The sequence below is a fragment of the Nyctereutes procyonoides genome, unplaced genomic scaffold (assembly GCF_905146905.1).
Source record: "Nyctereutes procyonoides isolate TBG_1078 unplaced genomic scaffold, NYPRO_anot_genome, whole genome shotgun sequence".
Lineage (NCBI taxonomy): Eukaryota > Metazoa > Chordata > Mammalia > Carnivora > Canidae > Nyctereutes > Nyctereutes procyonoides.
This window is the reverse complement of record NW_026575040.1, coordinates 6,016,793-6,036,068: the sequence shown is the minus strand read 5'-3', so window position 1 is coordinate 6,036,068 and position 19,276 is coordinate 6,016,793. Positions and strand designations below refer to the sequence as shown.

Here is a 19,276-nt window from a genome sequence, read left to right as displayed (position 1 = left end):
AGAACCTCTTCAAAAAACATACAGGCCTGTGCATTCTCCTTGTCAAGTCAAGAGGAGCCAGCAAAAGCTATTTCCTCAGCAAATGAGTGATGTGGTAAATGTTAGGAAATACAGGGGGTTTAGTTAACTACCTACAGGTTTTGCCACCAATGAGTTTTGTGATATATTCGGCAATTAAGCAAAATTAGGGGGACCATTCAGAAGTTTTTCACATTTAACATTTGCCAGCAAGAGTCTTTCAGGCCTACGAATTTGCATATTCCCAGTAATAAATTCCCAAATAAAGTTCTTAGCTTTACATAAATAGGTTTATTATAAAGTCTAATAACATAAATCCATTTTAATTATAAAACGTAACAGGACAAAAAATGAAAAATAAAAATTTCATAATTCATAACTGATCATCTTTGTATATCCCCTCCTGGTCTCTTCCCAAGTGAATGTTTTATGACTATTATCAGGTTGTAACTACATTTTTTATTCTGATTTTTTCACGTATAAGAATTCTCTCTCTTCCACAGAACTTCTTTATGGTTGCAAGATAGTCTTGCATATTAGTTTTCTACTGCTGTGTAAAAGTACACCACAAACTTAGAGGCTTTAAAAGGACACTTATTTATTAGCTCACAGTTGTGTAGATTAGAAGTCCAGGTGGGATCGGCTAGGTTCTTTGTTTAGGGTCTCAAAGCCAAAATCAAGGTGCCAGCCAGGCCCAGCTCCTACCTGGGGACAAATGTGCTTCCAGGCTCATTCTGGTTGTTGGTGGAATTCAGTTCCCTACAGGTGTAGGACCGAGGCACCTATTTCCTTGATGGCTGTCAGACCAAAGCCTCTCTCTCACAGCTCCTTGAGGCTATTGGCATTCCTTCTCCCACGGCACTGTAGACCTTCAAACCAGCAACATGACAAGTCCCTTTTGTCCTTCAAACCTCTGAGTCAGAGAAAAATCTTTAAGAGTTTGTAAAGAGTTCATGTGATTAGAATAGGTCCACTTGGACAATGTTTATTGGCTAACTCAAAGTTAAGTGATTACAACCTTAAATTACATCCACAAAATTTCTGTTGTCACATAGCAACATAATCATGGGCATATTATCTCACCATAGTCAAAGTCCTGGGGATGGAGGTCATTTTTAGAATTCTGTCTACCACACCTCTGCATCACAACAGAAAATACACTAACTGTGGGTTGTAGCTGAAAAGCTTGAAGATAATTTTGCCAGTGGACCAGAAAACCTTTACAGTCCTTTCCAATTCTAAACTGCTAAAAATTGGGATCCCTGGGTGGCGCAGCGGTTTGGCGCCTGCCTTTGGCCCAGGGCACGATCCTGGAGACCCGGGATCGAGTCCCACATCGGGCTCCCGGTGCATGGAGCCTGCTTCTCCCTCTGCCTGTGTCTCTGCCTCTCTCTCTCTCTCTGTGACTATCGTAAATAAATAAATAAAAAACCTTTAAAATAAAATAAAAATGTTTTAAAAAAAAAATAAAAAAAAATAAACTGCTAAAAATCGAATATTTAAATGCATTAAAGAAATAAAATGTAAGGTTATTTTAAAACTTGGAAAGAAAATAAAATTATAGGAATTTTTCAATTAGTTAAATAAAAAAGAGACCTAAAGTTTCTTCTAGTTTAAAAACAGAAGTTGTTTTTGCAATACTGTCACTTTTTAGGGGGCCAATTTTCTAGTCACAACAGGTGGTTGAACATTTCAGAAAATAATGAACCATAAAAGTGGAAATAAAGGTTAGTGCCACTTACATGCCAAATCATAACTCCTAGGGAAACAAGAAGCAAAGAACTCTGAAACCAGTGACAATTTCCATAACACAGAACTCTAGTTTGATTCTAGATAGAAAGATTAGAGGAAGTAAATGGACAAAATGAAAAACTAGCGCATATATAGACTCTTCCACCCAAAGTTCATTAAAAACCAGGATTAAGGATACAGCTAAGGATCAGGCTGGCAGGGCCTTCTCAGGAGGGAGTCAGCTAACCGATTTTAGTATAAAATGGTTCCCATTCTCAATACACAAACCTAGTGATGGAGGAGAAAGAGAAGGGAGTGAAAAAGAGGAGGAGGAAGAACCAGGAGAAGGAAAGAGGTCTCAAGGAGAGGAAGAAAAAGAAAGGAGAGGCAGGCAGGCAGGAAGAAAGGAAGGAAAAAGAAGAAAACCTGGCATATAGTTGGTGCTAAATATTTGTTGAATGAAAGAACAATGCAACAGATCATAAGCATGTTAGCCTTCAGGAAATTCACCCCCTTAGCCAGTGAAGAGAAGTCTTTCCAAATCTCCACTACTGGGATCCCTGAGTGGCGCAGCGGTTTGGCGCCTGCCTTTGGCCCAGGGCGCGATCCTGGAGACCCGGGATCGAATCCCATATCGGGCTCCCGGTGCATGGAGCCTGCTTTTCCCTTTGCCTGTGTCTCTGCCTCTCTCTCTCTCTCTCTCTCTCTGTGACTATCATAAATAAATAAATTAAAAAATATATTTAAAAAAAAAAAAGAAAATGGTAAATCTCCACTACTCTTGGGCTAAAAATTACCCACAGCCTACGAGGAGGCTGACCCTGGATCCAAGGTAGGATAGTCTGCAAGAGGCTGGATAACAGTTCCTAGGAGTCACAAGAAAATGAGCAAAGGCAATAAAAGTATTAAAGAAAAAAAAAGTCTGTTAAATATTGGCAGAACTGTATTTTGCTGAAATTTTTAGTCTCAGAGTAATTACAACTTACATAGTGACAAATATACAAGTAGACAGAGTGTCCCTCAACAGAATTCCAAAGACTTCTTTCCAGCAAAATAAGCCAGGAATCTGCCTATTGGTACTAACCAGTAGAAAGAACACATTGATAGCTGTGAATGACACCATGGAATGAGAAGCTCCTAACAGTCATAAATACAAAATACTACCCATAGTTTCAACTCGTATCAAATGGACAAGTGTCACGTTTTCCACCATTTGCAAGGTTCTCATTCACTGTGCTACTCTACAATGAAAGTTTAGTGGGGAAAAATATGCATTTTGTAACCTTACAAAGATTTTACCCTCTCAAGTGTGTTTCTATTCAGCTAACCAACTCAAAACTCCTTTGTACAAAAACAAAAGTTGTACTCTTCTTATTCTCCACTCATGCAATCAATAGGAAAAGCATTTCAAATCAGAATTCAGAAGATCTTTTCATTCTACATATAACAATAAACTTGACTCTTCACTTCATCAAGATATGGGCAACGTCTTCTATGTTTTCACAATTGGATCAGTACAATTTTAGGTACACCTAACAAAAACTAATGTAATGTTTTAACTGACAGATAACAACCACTGCTTAAATTTCTATTTATATTGTTCTACAGCTTCCAAAATGTGCTCATTCTTTTTGTACCTAAAATCCCTGGTGAGATAGAAAGGCAAGTAAAATTATCCCCATCCTACAAGAGAAAGAATTGAAACTTACAAAGTAATTTGCCCAAGGTCACACAGCTTTTCAATAGCAGTGCCTGGACTCAAACCAAGCTTTTGTCGTTATTCCTGGTTTATTCCCAATCTTTTGCCTATAGAATATCTCTACTTAACTGGTATGGACACTAAAATGAAAGATGCTTCTAAAATTGCATCACATTTTCCTTCTCTTTAACACAGGGAAACGTAAAATCATAGAAGAATTTATGCCAAAGAAAAGCACTGATTTTTATAAAAATTCTTACAAACAGACCAATATAAGAAACCAAAAGCTACAAGAAATACAAAAAAAAAAGGCCATGTACCTAATATCCTAATATCCTACACTAGAATATTTATTTAGTAGTCAAATAAAATATTGGACACAGGGACACCTGGGTGGCTCAGCGGTTGGGCGCCTGCCTTTGGCTCGGGTCATGATCCTGGGATCCGGGATTGAGTCCCGCATCGGGCTCCCTGTGGGGAGCCTGTTTCTCCCTCTGCCTGTGTCTCTGCCTCTCTCAGTCTGTGACTCTCATGAATAAATAAATAAATCTTTAAAAAAAAGAAACTTAAAAAATACATTGGACACATTAATAATTTACATGTTCATATAATCTATTTGAATATTTCAATAACCTACTTGCCATTCAAAAATGGTCCTTAAAATAATTCCAGGTGATAATTAAACTTAGAGAAAAGAAACTGAAGAAAAACTCCAAATAATCTTGAATATACACTAAATCATGTTTACATTCTGTAGCAAGGCAGCGCCTGGGATATAGTAAATACTTAAAGAATGCATGATTTTTTAAATGTGCATTCTCTAATTTTAATGACTAAATAATTAAGAATTTGAATAAATTATCATCCTTAGCTATAAAGGAAAGTTGGGTTTTTTTAAATCGCAAACAGGATAGTGGGAGAATACTGAAATTGAGCATTTCTCAAGTATGACCTATTCACCCTATACATATACATATCTCACTGGCACAAGGAGTCTTCAGGCAGCTCCTTCTAAGGTTCCAGATCATTCAGGATCAGCCTGCAGGCAGGGACAGATATAGCAGTGGGGCCTGGACCATGGAAAGAGAAATAAGAGAAGCCCAACATAAGGAAAATAAGAAAAGGTTCAATAGGAGGAGCCAGCATCAAAGCCATGATCCCTGGCTCAACCTCAAGACTGAACAAGCAGAGCCCAAGTACTCACACACTGCCTGCAGCCACATACTTGCACACCAACCTGCTCTTCCCATCTGCCTCCACCCCTTTATTACTGCTCCTTCCCTAGAGATGCTCATCCTTCATCCAGTTTTCTTCTAAATAAATCATTTTAAAAGAATATTAACCATTAACAGGAACGTTTCAAGAAAGTGACAAAAATCATCAAAATAATGCATTAAGGGGTAGCCCCAGTGGCCCATTGGTTTAGTGCCACCTTCTGCCCAGGGTGTGATCCTGGAGACCCGGGATCCAGTACCGGGATCAAGTCCCGCATCGGGCTCCCTGCATGGGGCCTGCTTCTCCCTCTGCCTGTTTCTCTGCCTCTGTGTGTGTGTGTGTCTGTCATGAATAAATAAATAAAATCTTAAAAAAAAAAACCCTAGCTCTACTCAGATATCAGAGTGAGCTGCCTTTGGCTATGAATGACTTGACTATGAAAATTTGGTGATTGGGATACTTTAAAAAATTTTTTTTAATAATGCATTAATATTACTAAAATTTGAGATAGTATTATCATGTACAATATAAGAGAAAGGAGTCTGAGGAATTGCAAATTATTTCTTCCAATTTTGCTTCAACCTCATATGTCATATAATGCCTCAGTTTCCTTATCTATATTCAAGATATCACTATTACACTGTAGATAAGTAAGATGTCTTATTCTTAAGTGATAGAGATGCTATAGTATTTAAAGGTAAAATATAATAAATAAAAATAAAGGTAAAATATATTGCCTACAACTTATTTTCAAAAGGCTTTGTGAAAAATGTGTGTATATTTTCTATACTTAAATACATACACATATATAGATAGAGCAAATACAGCAGAATGTTAACTTTTGAGTCTAAGTAGTAAGCAGGTATATCTTACCTAGTTAACTGTGTTATTTTTTCTTATATTTCAATTTTTCATAATAAAAGTCAGAGTAAACAAATTAGATATGTGCTCAGAATCTATGCTTATAATGATTATTAGCATCATAAGTAAACTTTCAAAACTATTTTGCAAACATCGTCAGAACACGGAGTTCTGCATCCAAATGGGTATATATCAAGTGCACATGAAAACAATGCTAACTCGGTAGCATACAAGAAGACACAGGCAGTGTTTGGGTTTTTTTTAAATAATTTTATTTATTTATTCATGAGAGACACAGAGAGGCAGAGACAGGTTCCCAGCGGGGAGCCCGATGTGGGACTCATCCAGGAACCAGGGATCACCACCTGAGCCAAAGGCAAATGCTCAAACACTGAGCCACCCAGTGCCCCACAGACAGTGTTCTAGCACGCAATTACCTCCAGTCAGGGACCGCACGTCCCACACACTGCATCATACCCAGGGGGCTTACTGGGGCTCCCTCAGGGTCAGCAGGCAGGATTCTTCTATGTGTTGATCGTGTGTTACTTTGACAAGTCACAACTTCTCTGGGGGCTCAGAAACCATGTTCCTCTCATGATGCCCTCCTCTCCATCCCCTGCAGCACTGTAACAATTCAGGCCTCAAGAATTTCTACCTAGACTATGGCGTCAGCCTCATACACTGTCCATCCACTGCCAAGCTTGAGCCCCTCAACATCCTGAAAAGAGCTACCAAGTAATGCTTCCAAAACACATTTGATCGAGTGGTTCCCAACTTCCGCATATGCAGTACAAGTCCAACGCTCTGAATATATGGCGTATCTTAAGCCATTCCAATATTTAGCCCCAACCTCACCTCCTATCTCCTACTCAACCCCGTTGCCTATTATTCTAGGGTTCACCAAAGCTAAGCTGACAAACCAGCTGCCCTCTCCCCCAACTCCAGACACTTCACTTCCATGCCTTTGCTCTTGCTGTTCCCTTGGATCACATAAGCAACTGCTTAATGGATACTGAGTAATTCTTTCTAGGGTGATGAGAATGTTCTGGAACCAGACAAAGTGGACAAAGATGGTGTTACACAACATTGCAAACATACTATATGCTGCTGAACTGTTCACTTTAAAATTATTAGTTATGTGAATCTCACCTCAATTTTTTCAAAAAGCAGCAGCAGCTCATGCTGTAAAAAAAACAAAAACAACAACAACAACAACAACAAAAACACCTTTACCAACTCCTCAACCCCAGACAGGATCAGCACTGAGAACACTCCCCTGCCACAGCAGTTATGACTCTGTATTACCTGTTCATAGAATTCCCCACCATATTTTGAGCCTCTTATCTTCCTCATCTTCTCAATCCCTTGTGCTTAGCCTAGTCCTTCAAGAAACATTTTTTTTTTAACAAATGAAAAATAGAAACACCACTTATTTCCTTTGGTGCAAGAGGCTAGAGCAGATGGTCTTTTGAAGATCTAGATCTAAAAGTCTACAGGGGCATGTATTAATTGTAAAGGAAAACATCAGGAAAGACTTCTGTTCACCTGGTTATAAAGGATAAAAATGGAAAGAACTTTGGTGAGATTTTTCAGTTAATACTAATGAGGACTAACATTTTTTGAGTTCTTAACCATAATTATTAGTCCCATTTTCCAAATGAGGAAACAAATATATTTCAGTAACTTGCGTAAGGTCACAAAGGGGCAGCAAGACTCAAATCCAAATAGGCTGACACACCGCCCTGCCTCCATTCTGCCCCAGGCATAGTTACAAGAGCTATGAATGGACATCCTTTGGCCCACAATTTGGCTTTTCTAAGGCTGAAAAACACTCCATTTTCCACATTTATGTATGTAGCCACTGCCACAAATGTTTATATTTTATAATGTGCTTTTTAAAATATAAAATGTTAATTTTTAAAAAGAATCCAACCGTAAAAAGAGATGGATCAGAAAAAAAGATCTCTCATTAAAAAGATCTCTCACATGTAAAATAGCAAGTGCTTGTGGGAGCTTCCTCACTGACACAGCTGACGCAGCTGAAAAGATCAGGGCGTATGTACTGTGCTCACCAGAACGCAACTATACCCACTAGGCTCCCCCCACTGGAGACCCATTTTCAAAGTACCCCAACCTCTGCACAAAATAAGTACCCTGCAGATGAGAAAATCATAGAATAACAAAAATAAGCTAGAAGAAAAACTATACACTCGCTTTTTTAGTTTAGAAAGCATGATGTACATGTCCTTCCCCTCTTCCCTCTCTTTCTTTAATAATGTGACAATCTGGTTAAAAAAAAAAATGAACTAAAAGTCACTGAGACATAAAAGTATTTCTGCGCCTGAATGGAAAACCTTACCACAGCGGTAATGTCAAATCTTGACAATATATCAATAAGGTCAATATTAAAAACATAACATCCCTCCAAAAAAGGACATATCCTATGGTATACACTTGTACACTCACATTGCCTGATAGCCCACAATTTTCAGTTCTACTGGATTCTCAGCACTTGCTTCATCCATACGTCCTCCTAAATATCTAAAACCAAGAATGGTAGGACAATATGTTGGGCAAATACACACATACACACACAAAAGCAAAAAGGCAGAAGGGATAATAATATCATAGATAATATGACAAAGTAGGATTCAAGACAAAAGTTGGATGTACAAATTAGATACTTTTATACCACTAGTTACACACCACCCTGAATATAAAATAGCCAATAGACTTAAAGTATCAATTATCATAAAATTAAGTACATAAAACAAAAACTGGAATATAAAAAAGGGAAGGTGTCAGTAACACAGCTATAGTGAGAGATATACACTACTCTCAAAGCTACAATAAACCAAGTAGCAAAAATAAAGATGTGAAGCCCCTAAAGATTAATATGAACAAGGCTTTAAAAGGAAAAAAAATGGTCAAAGAACACAAACAATTCCTAAAACAAGTGAAAATGGCAATAGGCATAGAAATATGTCCATACTCCATAGAAATCAAAAACACACATTAAAGCTGTATTTTTAAAGCTATTTTTTTCCAAAAAAAAAAAAAGCTATTTTTTTCCAATCAAGTTGACAAATATTTTCTAAATAATAGTGTTCATTACTGAAAAGGTGTAGTGACTGCAACAATTTTATACACTGCTGGTCATGATCCCAGGGTCCTGGGATGGAGCCCCACATCAGGCTCCCTGCTCAGCGGGGAGCCTGCTTCTTCCTCTCCCTCTGCCTGCAGCTCCCCTCTGGAATCTTTTTTTTTTTTTTTTTTTTTTTTTAAGATTTTATTTACTTATTCGTGAGACACACACAGAGAGAGGCAGAGACACAGGCAGAGGGAGAAGCAGGCTCCCTACAGGGAGCCCGATGCAGGATTCAATCCTGGGGCTCTGGGATCAGGCCCTGAGCTGAAGGCAAAGGCTCAGCCACTGAGTAACCCAGGCGTCCCCCCACCCCTAGAATCTTTAAAAAGAGCATAAACCAGTGGTTTATGGCATGGCACAGTGACTTATTTTATTCTTTATCTTCAATTGTATTGTTTTCTATACCGGACATTTATGACCTCTATGTGGGGGGAAAGATTTTTAAAACAATAGACAGCCATTTATCTTGACTGGTTCAGTCATATACAGAGAGTCTCTCTCAAGGGTACTTAGCAGGGCTGATTCAATTATATGATTACATCTTATCACATCTCAACCTTTGCCAAAACTTTAGTAACTCAACTATATGGGTTCATCTTTTGCACATTTCAGAGATTATATGATTTAGAAATAAATTAGTCAATGTTGGTAATATTCAAGATTTCTGAGGATAACAAAAGTCCAAAAGACAAAACCATTTCTGTAACAACGAACAGGTAAATTTATTCCTGTATTTTTGTGTTACATATTTAAGCCTAGAAGAGGAAAGCTATACAAAGCTTTTAATTATTTTATGATTTAGAAAAATGAGGCAATAAGCATATATTATCCCATCTTTTTATTTACCATTTCAGTAAGTGCATTTCAATCATTCTTTGACAAATTAAATTCCCTCCAAAAATCAATTTGATTGCTCTTGCATAAATAAGCTCGGGCAGGTGGAAATTTTCAACCATTTGTTATATTCCTTAGGTGTCAGGGCAAATGTTTGCATGATTACTAACAGGACACTTAAGTCCTCCATTACAATAGAGATGTAATACATGAGTTATAATGTTTAAATCTAATATTCTTGGATGTAGATTCCTTCACCAAGTGTTAGCCTGTAAATTAAACAGGGTTGTTAAGAATAAAACGTTGCAGGCTATCAGCTAGCTCTAGGGAGAAAGGGAAAAGAGGAAGGGAGAACTTGTTACCTCCCCAGTAGAATCATTTCTTTAGATGAAACTTACCCACTCCAGTCAGAAATCTCTCTGAACAAGGATTTACACTTGTTGAGGAATACAAAATTTTAATTCAGGTTACAAAACAAAAAAAGAAAAGCCTTCTTTTAACTATTTCCCCCTAGCTGGCCCCCTCTCCACCTCCTTACTCTGACCGAAGTTCTGCACCTCCTCTGCACCACCCCCTACCATATACCAAAGTTCCTTTCGAAACCTGGAGTTCCCTCAGTGCACTATATAATTTCACAAATCCACACCACTGCACTTGCTGTTCACCGTCTATCCCGCCCAGCCTCAAGCTTCACTTTCCTATCTCCTCCTTGACCCCACCCTATACATCTGTGCTCCCACAGCAATTTATATACACCTCTGTCAATGGCTTTTAACATAAGGTATTATTATTTTATGTCTAGCTTTCTTAAAAATCTGAAGGTTGTGATTAGATTTTTCTTACTATAGAAATTTTAGAACATATGCAAAATACAATAGCATCACAAAAGTAAATATGATTGTATAATGAACCCACCACCTACAACAATTAATTCATGATCAATCTCTCTTTCAACTATATCCTCTATTCACTTCTCCTACCCCATTCACAGGTTATTTGGAAACAAATCCCAGACCTCACATCATTTCATCTGTAAATAGTATCTTCTAAGTGTTTCTCTGAGAGATAAAAACGCTTTGCAAACATAACCACATTACAACCACTGTCACATTTAAATCTTTTTAGGTAATAATTCCACAATGCCATCATATATCACAACATTTACATTTCTCAAGTGTCATAAAATATTATTTTTATTTTTTAAAAGATTTTATTTATTTAAAGAGAGAGAGAGAAAGCACAAACGGGGAGAGGCAGAGGGCAAGGGAGAAGCAGACTCCCCACTGAGTATAGAGCCTGAAGTGAGGCTCAATCTCAAAATCCTTAGATCACCACCTGAACCAAAGTCAGATGCCTAACCGACTGAGCCACCCAGTCAGCTAATTAAAAAATTAAGCATTTTAAAATTAGTTTTATTATTAATAATTTTTATTATTAATCAAGGTCTACATGAAGTCTATCATTGCAATTGGTTAATGTCTCCTAAATCTCTTTTAATCTTCAGATTTCTCCTTCATTTTCTTATTATAATTTATTTTTGAAGAAACTAGGCCATTTGTTCTAAGAGTTTCTCATGATCACAATTACATCCTTTGGGGATCCCTGGGTGGCACAGCAGTTTAGCGCCTGCCTTTGGCCCAGGGCATGATCCTGGAGACCCGGGATCAAATCCCACGTCGGGCTCCCAGTGCATGGGGCCTGCTTCTCCCTCTGCCTCTCTCTCTCTCTCTCTCTCTCTCTCTGTGTGTGTGTGTGTGTGTGTGTGTGACTATCATAAATAAATAAATAAATAAAAATTTTAAAAAAAATTACATCCTTTGCATCCCCATGTTCCTCCATCCCTGTATTTTCTGTTAAATGAAGGTAAGATCTGGAAGCCAATCATATTCATGCTTGGTTCTTTTGGCAAGACTATTCATAGGCAGTAATAAATATTCCCATCAGGAAATAAATTACATCTGATTTTTTTTTTATTTTTGAGACATTAGTAGCCACTGATAATCACTGTCTTTGCCCTAGATCCATCAATTCTTTAGGAGCTGTAAAATTGTGATATACTAATTCCATCTCCCTTCTTCCTCTATTAGCTGGGATAAAACCCTTGTATAAAAGAGGAACTCCCCTTCCTTCCTTGGTTAGCCTGAGGAAAAGCATAATACCTTTGTCTTTAGTTTCTGAGTTTTTTTTAAAGATTTTATTTATTAATGAGAGACTGACAGAGAGAGAGAGGGAGAGAGGCAGAGACACAGGCAGAGGGAGAAGCAGGCTCCATGCAGGGAGCCCGATGTGGGATTTGATCCCAGGACTCCAGAATCACGCCCTGGGCTGAAGGCAGGCACTTAACTGCTGAGTTACCCAGGGATTCCCCTAGTTTCTGGTTCTTGAAAGAATACATCAAAAAGTGACAACTATCTCCTTTTTTTGCAATAATTATTATGAATTCACATACTTAAAAGATTTTGGCACATTGACACATTATCCATATTGATGATGGAACTACCCCATTGCTGGATAATGGGAACCTCTTCAAGTTGGCTCCTGAGTCCTAACCTTTGATAGCCTCCTTTATTTCTAGTGTGACAAAGGATTCCAGGCTCAACTTGCACATTTTCTGTTCTCAACTTAGAATTATCAATTTCCTCACAAAGGACTTAATTATTAATACATTCTTGAGCCTAACTTATGTGTTCCATTAATGTTTTCCAAATTAAATAAGGCAACTGCTTAACAAGATCCAATTTCTGAGCTAATTTTAAATTTGAAAAAAATATGTATCATGCACAATAAAGAGATACAATTACTATTCCACTCTTACTAAAAGAAGGAATTTAAATGGTTAACTACTCATCATTTGGTACACAATGAGTTCTTGGACTCATTGTATACCAAAAGATGTACCAAAGCAACTCAACCATTCTGCTTTGGTATTATAATAAAATTCAGCAATTCAAATAACCATGACAACCTGGGATTGACATCAAAAATATAAAGAGACAGAGCTTCTTTATTGTGATCTTCCTTCAAGAACCACAAGAAATGCAGTGCAGAGATGACTCTAGGAAACTGTTCAAATAAAACTTTAAGCTAAACATTCTTAATCAAAGGCTGGCATCTTTAATGAAATTGAGTAAATAGTGCTCAATTAAGTATCATGAGTTTAAATTTAACAATTTCTCATCTTAATTGTTCACATTACTCAAAAATCATTGTTATAATATTAACATCTTTTCAAACATATTCCAACCCCTAGAAGGAAAACACAAAACTCTCCTTTTCAAAATCACAACTGAGACAAAATTTAATCCTTTATGCTTTCTAAACATCTCAAACTTTTTTTTTTTCTTTTCTAAAGATTTACTACTTTGAACAAGAGAGACAGAGCATGTGCACCAAGGCAGGATGCTGGGGGCGGGAGGTGGGGGCAGAGGGAATCTCACTTAGCAGGAAGCCCAATGTAGGCCTCCATCTCAGGACATAACCCGAGCCAAAATCAAGAGTTGGACACTGAACCAACGGAGCCACCCAGGCGCCCCAAACATCTCAAACTTCTGTTCTTAGTGGGAACCAAAGGAATTTTGTTGAGGATATTTTTCAGTTGCTATATTTGTAACTCTAAATGTTTTTAGAAATATCAGTATTTTTTCAGGGTCCTGAGACATTAACAAGATGCTTTAGAACATATTTGATTGCTCCTATAGAATTCATTGTTTCAAAATCAGAGTCACTTAGAGAAACGGCAGCAAAAATAACTACAGAGCCTCCCCATATCAGAGATAACTTTAACAATCAAGCACTGACTCCACTACAAATGTCAAGTGTAGGTACAGTTTAAGTGGAGCCCCCTTCCAAAATGTCTGCTTACAATATCTGTTTGCAGTATATCTACTAGTTCTTGAAATATAGCCCCTTAATTTTAATTACTCAATTTTCCTAGTCTGAAGTAGGTGAAAATGGAATAGCCTATCCTCACTGTACGTATAATCGTATACATAATTGTACATATAATTGCACACATAATTGACTAGATTTGAAATGGCATTTACAGTCATTTAATTACCCCTTTCTGAAATCTGAAGCTCCAATTTAGTGATTAAGATAAATGTCAACAACAAAATAGTCTTATTTTATGATTAAAAGAGGCAGTTATCTCCGGATTCATCTAGAACAAAAGTCTCAAATGTATTTTACTACATTTATGTATACGTGTATAAACATAACCTCTGTTGAGTGAACTCTAAACTCACGGACATATTTATAACCATGGTACTATTCAGAATATTTTAAATGATTTTTTCTACATATAATTTAGCAGGTTAAGCTAAGATTCTATATTTCACATACTATAAAATATTTACATACCTTAGACTATTGCTAATGCATCTCTTTCAGATGCATAAGCTTAAATAAATACGAGAAGAAAAATATTCATGAAATACACATTTTAAGATTTTCTTTCCCTCAAATCAAAGTTGTGCAGGCCATATTGTGATTATTTCCATGATAATTAAAAATGACTGCTTTGGGATTCAAATTAGGTAATCATGGAGAAAGCAAGATATATACCCCTTACCTTATGCCAAAATAGATCCTATACAAACATTTAACGTAAAATGTTAAAAAAAAATGAAACGAATTAAAAAACTAAAAGAAATGGGGCGCCTGAGTGGCTCAGTGGTTAAGTGTCCGCCTTTGGCTCGGGGACATGATCCCAGAGGGTCCCGGGATCAAGTCCCACATCAGCTTCCCCACAGGGGAGACTGCTTCTCCCTCTGCCTATAATATCTCTGCCTCTCAGTCTGTGTCTTACATGAATGAATAAATAAAATCTTTAAAAAAAAAAAAAAGCTAAAAGAAATGAGGTGGGGAATTTTTTTCTTTTTTGCTTAATATTGCAGAGTACAAAGGGCAAGATATAACTTAAACCTAAAAGTCACAAAAGGTTGACAAATTCAATTGCATAAAAATAGCCACGTCCTGCATAGCAAAACCCACCCAGCAAAATCATGAGACAAGTAATCAGTTAAGAAAACATATTATGCATATTAAAATGACTAATTTCCTTGATACGGAGTATGTACAAATGAATTTTAAAAATCAACAATCCCATGGAAAAATGGAAATGATAAACTGCTCATGAAAAATAAAGAAGAACATGCTGTGGGCTCTTAAAATAAAAGCCCAGAAAAGTAATTTCTCACACTTTGGGTACATGATGTATGGAAAGAAATTTAACATTCTTCAGTATTACCAGTGCTCCATATCCTTTAACCCAGCAATTCCACTTTTAGGAACAGATCCTACATGTGTGCCTGCACACATGCACACACGTGCACACACAAGCTTTAAATATACACAGGCTTATTCATCATTGCATATTACAGCATGGATTTGAAGGGAGATGTTCTAAATGGGCCTAATTATTTACAGTTTTTTAAAAAAGATACAGAACAAGTACAGTATCCTAACCATTCCCATAAAGGGTGAATATTTATATTCCCATTTGCTTGTAGTTACTAAACTCTTTCTGGAAGAACATATAAGCAACAGATAACACCAACAATACATACCCATGTGACCAAATCTGACATTAGGGATTATGGTACAGATTGAAAGCAAAAGGAACCTATTTCTCCTGCACATTCATTTTATTCTATCTTGGTTTGGTTTTATTAGTCATCACACTCAATTATTTTCTTTTTTTAAAAAAAGATCTTATTTATTTATTCATGAGAGACACAGAGAGAGACTGGCAGAGACACAGGCAGAGGGAGAAGCAGGCTCCATGCAGGGAGCCCGATGTGGGACTCGATCCCCAGACCGGAATCACGCCCTGAAGCGGAAGGCAGACGCTCAACCGCTGAACCACCCAGGCGTCCCACATTCAATTATTTTCGTGGAAATATTTTACAAAATGTATTCTAAGATTTAACTTAAACAGAGATGTTCACGTTTTCTAACAAATCTAGTTCTACCTCTTTATACTCTGTATTTCTCTTTATTTTTATGCACTTAAAGAAAAAGAATGCTCAGTTTATTAAGTGCTAAGATTTAAGTTCAGAGAGATGCACTTCATGTTCCAAATGTATAAAATGCAAACTGGCATGCTGATAATAGCAATAACAATTAGATACTCTGCATTTCTAGAAGAGAAAACAGGATAAAATCAAGGTATAAAAACCTCCAAGTGGGGTGTGGATATGTAGCGCAGGCCAAAGAAAATGGGAAAGTGGAGCAGATAAATATTAAAAAGCATGTCTTTTATAAAGCTACACACACAACCTGCACTACAGCTACACACACAACCTGCACTACACAAAAAGTTGAATCTTTAACTACACTGACCTCTGACATCACTAAACATTTGTCAATTATTATCTAAAAAAAAACAATGTGAAACAAAGTAATCTCTATGTTCTTATAAAACAATTTCATGCTTTATTAAACAACATCAAATCATCAAATACCATGCCTCCTATAGCTTTCCTTTTTTAATTGGAAATTAAAAAGCCTACTTTTGCTACAGTTTCCTGTTAAGTCCAACTAACATCATCCCAGAAGTAGGTGGAGAGAAGAGTCACAAATCTGAATTAACTCAACCAAAAGCAGATTAATTAGTATTCTCATAAAAGGCATGTAATCATTTGGTAAAACTAGTGAGAAATCATAAAGGTTCTTTGCAATTACTCCAAAAAGCGCAACTGGAGCTGTTTGAGCATCCTATCTCCTTTACCTTTCTGACTCTTCATGGCTTTTTAAGGGACGTAGAATTTTCCTAATAACGTAGAAATGCTGATGACACTGCCCTTCTTCTGACTCGCCAAATCATCTGAATCCCCAGCATCTGCAGTCAGGCTGTTTCTCAAGAGCTCTGATCTGCTGCCAACTTAGAGAGAGGCCCCGAGGACCCCTTAGGGTGCACAGGGAGGCCGGGCTGCAGACGGTCACGGAACGCCTGTCCCGCAGGTGAAGGTCGGCCCCACAGGACCCCCACGTTCCCAGCTGCACCGCCGCCTGCAGGGTCAGCACGCACCGGGCTTTGTCCGCATGGACGCCGCCCTCTGCAACCCGATCTCCCCGCGACAGGGCGACGGCCACCCGCCCCAGCCTCGCCGTCCGGGACGCACGGAGCCCGAGCCTCCCAGGGTGCAGGGTGCGAGTCCTCCCCGCGCAGGCCCGCCCGAGCGCCGGGCCCGGGAGCCCGGGATGGAGGACGCGGGGCCGGGGGGACCCCGGGGCGATCGGCGGTGTGACCCGCCCCGGGCGCGGGGGTGGGGGGGGTGCCCGGGGTCTCCGCGCTGAGCCGAGCCCGGCCCCGCGGAGGGGTCCTCCCCCGGCCCCGGCCGACCCGGGAGGCTCCGGGGAGCGCAGCGCCGGGAGCCCGGGACGCGCACGGGCCGCGGGACTCACCGCGCTGGCGGCGGCGGCGGCGGCGGGGGCGCCGGAGGAGGCGCCGGGCGCGTCCTGCCTCCTCAGCCGGGACTTGAGGCTCTTCATGGCCCGGTGTCCGCGGTCCGGCGCCCGAACCTTCAAGCGTGCGGGCCGCGAGCGCCCGGGGAGGCGGCGGCGGCGGCGGCGGCCCCAGCCCCACCTGCCACCTGGGGACTCGGGGGCGGGGCGCCCTCCCGCAGCCAATCCTGCCGCGGCCTCCGAGGGGGCGGGGCCGGCAGCGACCAATCGGAATCCGGGAAGGGGGTGGGACTTCCCTTTCAAACTTACTTACAGACCCCCTCCCTCTCGCAGCTGCAGAAGTTTGGGGCCGCAGCTGCGCGGGCGGCGGAGGTGAGCGGCGGCGGCCGGGACCCGCGGGAGAGCAGGGCTCCCGGCCAGCGCGCTTCGGTGACGGGGCCTCAGGTCTGAAGAGAGCGAGGGGTCCGGCCAACGCCGGGCCTCGGCCGAGGCCGAAGCCACCTCCCTCCCCCCACCGCCGCGCACGTGCTCTTCCCTAAGCTCAGGTCCCTAACTCTGCTCTGCTTCCCAGCAGGACGCGCAGCAGCTTTCAGCTTCCCTTCCACCCGCCGACGTTTCATTGCAGCGCCTGGGACACAACGGCCTCTAAGGAATAAGGCGCTGCCGAAGAACGTCCGGCTACGACCAGACTTTGAAAGACATGACAATAAGTGTGAAATGATCGATGATCAATTTGATGAGTGAAGAACCCGCTGCTTTGGAGAGAGAAAGAGAGAGATGGGGTGGGGGTGGGGAGAGCATCAATAAAAATACGGTGGTAAAGGACTGACAAAATTTTTGAAAACCAGAAATATAAAAAATAATAATAAAATAAAAAATTAAAAAAAAAAGAAAACCAGAAATAAGTATACCTGGAGCTCTTTGGGCTGTGCCAAAGAGGAAACAAGGTCTAGCTCTTTCCATATGGTCACATGCTGCTATACTTTTTGCTTTCACACTTGACCTTTCCTCTCTGCTGTAGTAGTCCCTACTTAATCTACTGAATTAATTTGTGTATCTCAAAAAAAAAAAAAAAGACCTGGCTGTTTGAACGAGAATCCAGGCTTTCAATAATATTATTTCAGCTAAAAGTTTATAAATTAATTCGAATAGTAGTATATTTTGTATTTCTCAGCTATATTGTCCTTCCCTCCAAAAAAAAGATTATTTAATATCTGTTGATGCCTTTAACAGCAGTCTGTACAGACATCTCATTTTGTTTGATCATCACAAATCTTTGAAATAGACAATCCAATCCATTCATTCATTCATTCTTTCTTTCAACCTACACCTATGTTTAAGGAGTACGATACGCTGCTAGTTACCGGAGGAAAAGTGATTAACATGATAGGTCCTTTGCATCCAGGAAGCTTACAATCTAGTGAGTTAGACAAACCATAAAACCATAATATCACTAACATATGCAGAGTTTGCCTCAGTTGCTAGGAGATGACATAGATAGCCAAGTTCTCCAGTCTAAGGGGTTCAAAGACCTGATGGAAGAAGCAAAGCCTGATATATATATATATATATATTGCAAAGCCGGATTTGATACTTATTTATTTATTTTTAGTAAATTTGTAAGATTTTTTTTAATTTTTATTTATTTATGATAGTCACACACAGAGAGAGAGAGAGGCAGAGACACAGGCAGAGGGAGAAGCAGGCTCCATGCACCGGGAGCCCGACGTGGGATTCGATCCCGGGTCTCCAGGATCGCCCACTGGGCCAAAGGCAGGCGCTAAACCGCTGCGCCACCCAGGGATCCCTATTTTTTTAAATGACCCATAATAGCCAAAGTGATACAAAATGTCATCAAAGGAAAACATATCATGGTCTTTTCTGCAAAAAAATTGTTTTTGCTTTCTGAAGAAACACATTAAAGCTAATTAATTCATCCTGCCCAGAAAATTTGGATTAGTGAGAATCATTTCAAGGAAGGATGAAGAAACAAGTAGGTGAGGAACCCTCAATAATTTGCTTTTAACATGACAGCTTCAAAAGTCTTCGTTGGAGTCAGTTTTTCTCAGCAAAATATTTATTCTAGCATGTACCCATTTGAAAAGACAAACAGTCCATGTTTCCAACAAACAATGGATTCTTTTTGTCTGAAAGGTCAGTTTCTCTCTTTAGAGTTTCCTTAGAGTAACTCAAGGTTTTATTTAAATACTGTAAATGGGGCACCTGGGTGGCTCAGTCAGTTAAGCAATCAACCCTTGATTGATTTCCCCTTGGGTTGTGACTCAGGGTTATGGGATCCATGCCTGAATGGGGCTCTGCGATCAGCGGGAAGTATACTTCTCTCCCTCTGTCTCTGCCCCTCC

At 39.6% G+C, this 19,276-nt stretch overlaps 1 protein-coding gene across 2 annotated transcripts in view; it reads right to left on the bottom strand.

Annotated features, from left to right (window-relative positions):
* UACA (uveal autoantigen with coiled-coil domains and ankyrin repeats) overlaps nucleotides 1-17,087 on the bottom strand; it is a 94,969-nt gene extending 77,882 nt beyond the window's left edge. For both annotated transcript variants that reach the window (XM_055319759.1, XM_055319761.1), the window contains exon 1: nucleotides 16,914-17,087. In XM_055319759.1, the coding sequence (XP_055175734.1) occupies nucleotides 16,914-17,000 (87 nt within the window). In that variant the 5' untranslated portion in view covers nucleotides 17,001-17,087. The remainder of the gene's footprint in view (nucleotides 1-16,913) is intronic.
* Between the last annotated feature and the right edge of the window lie 2,189 nt (nucleotides 17,088-19,276).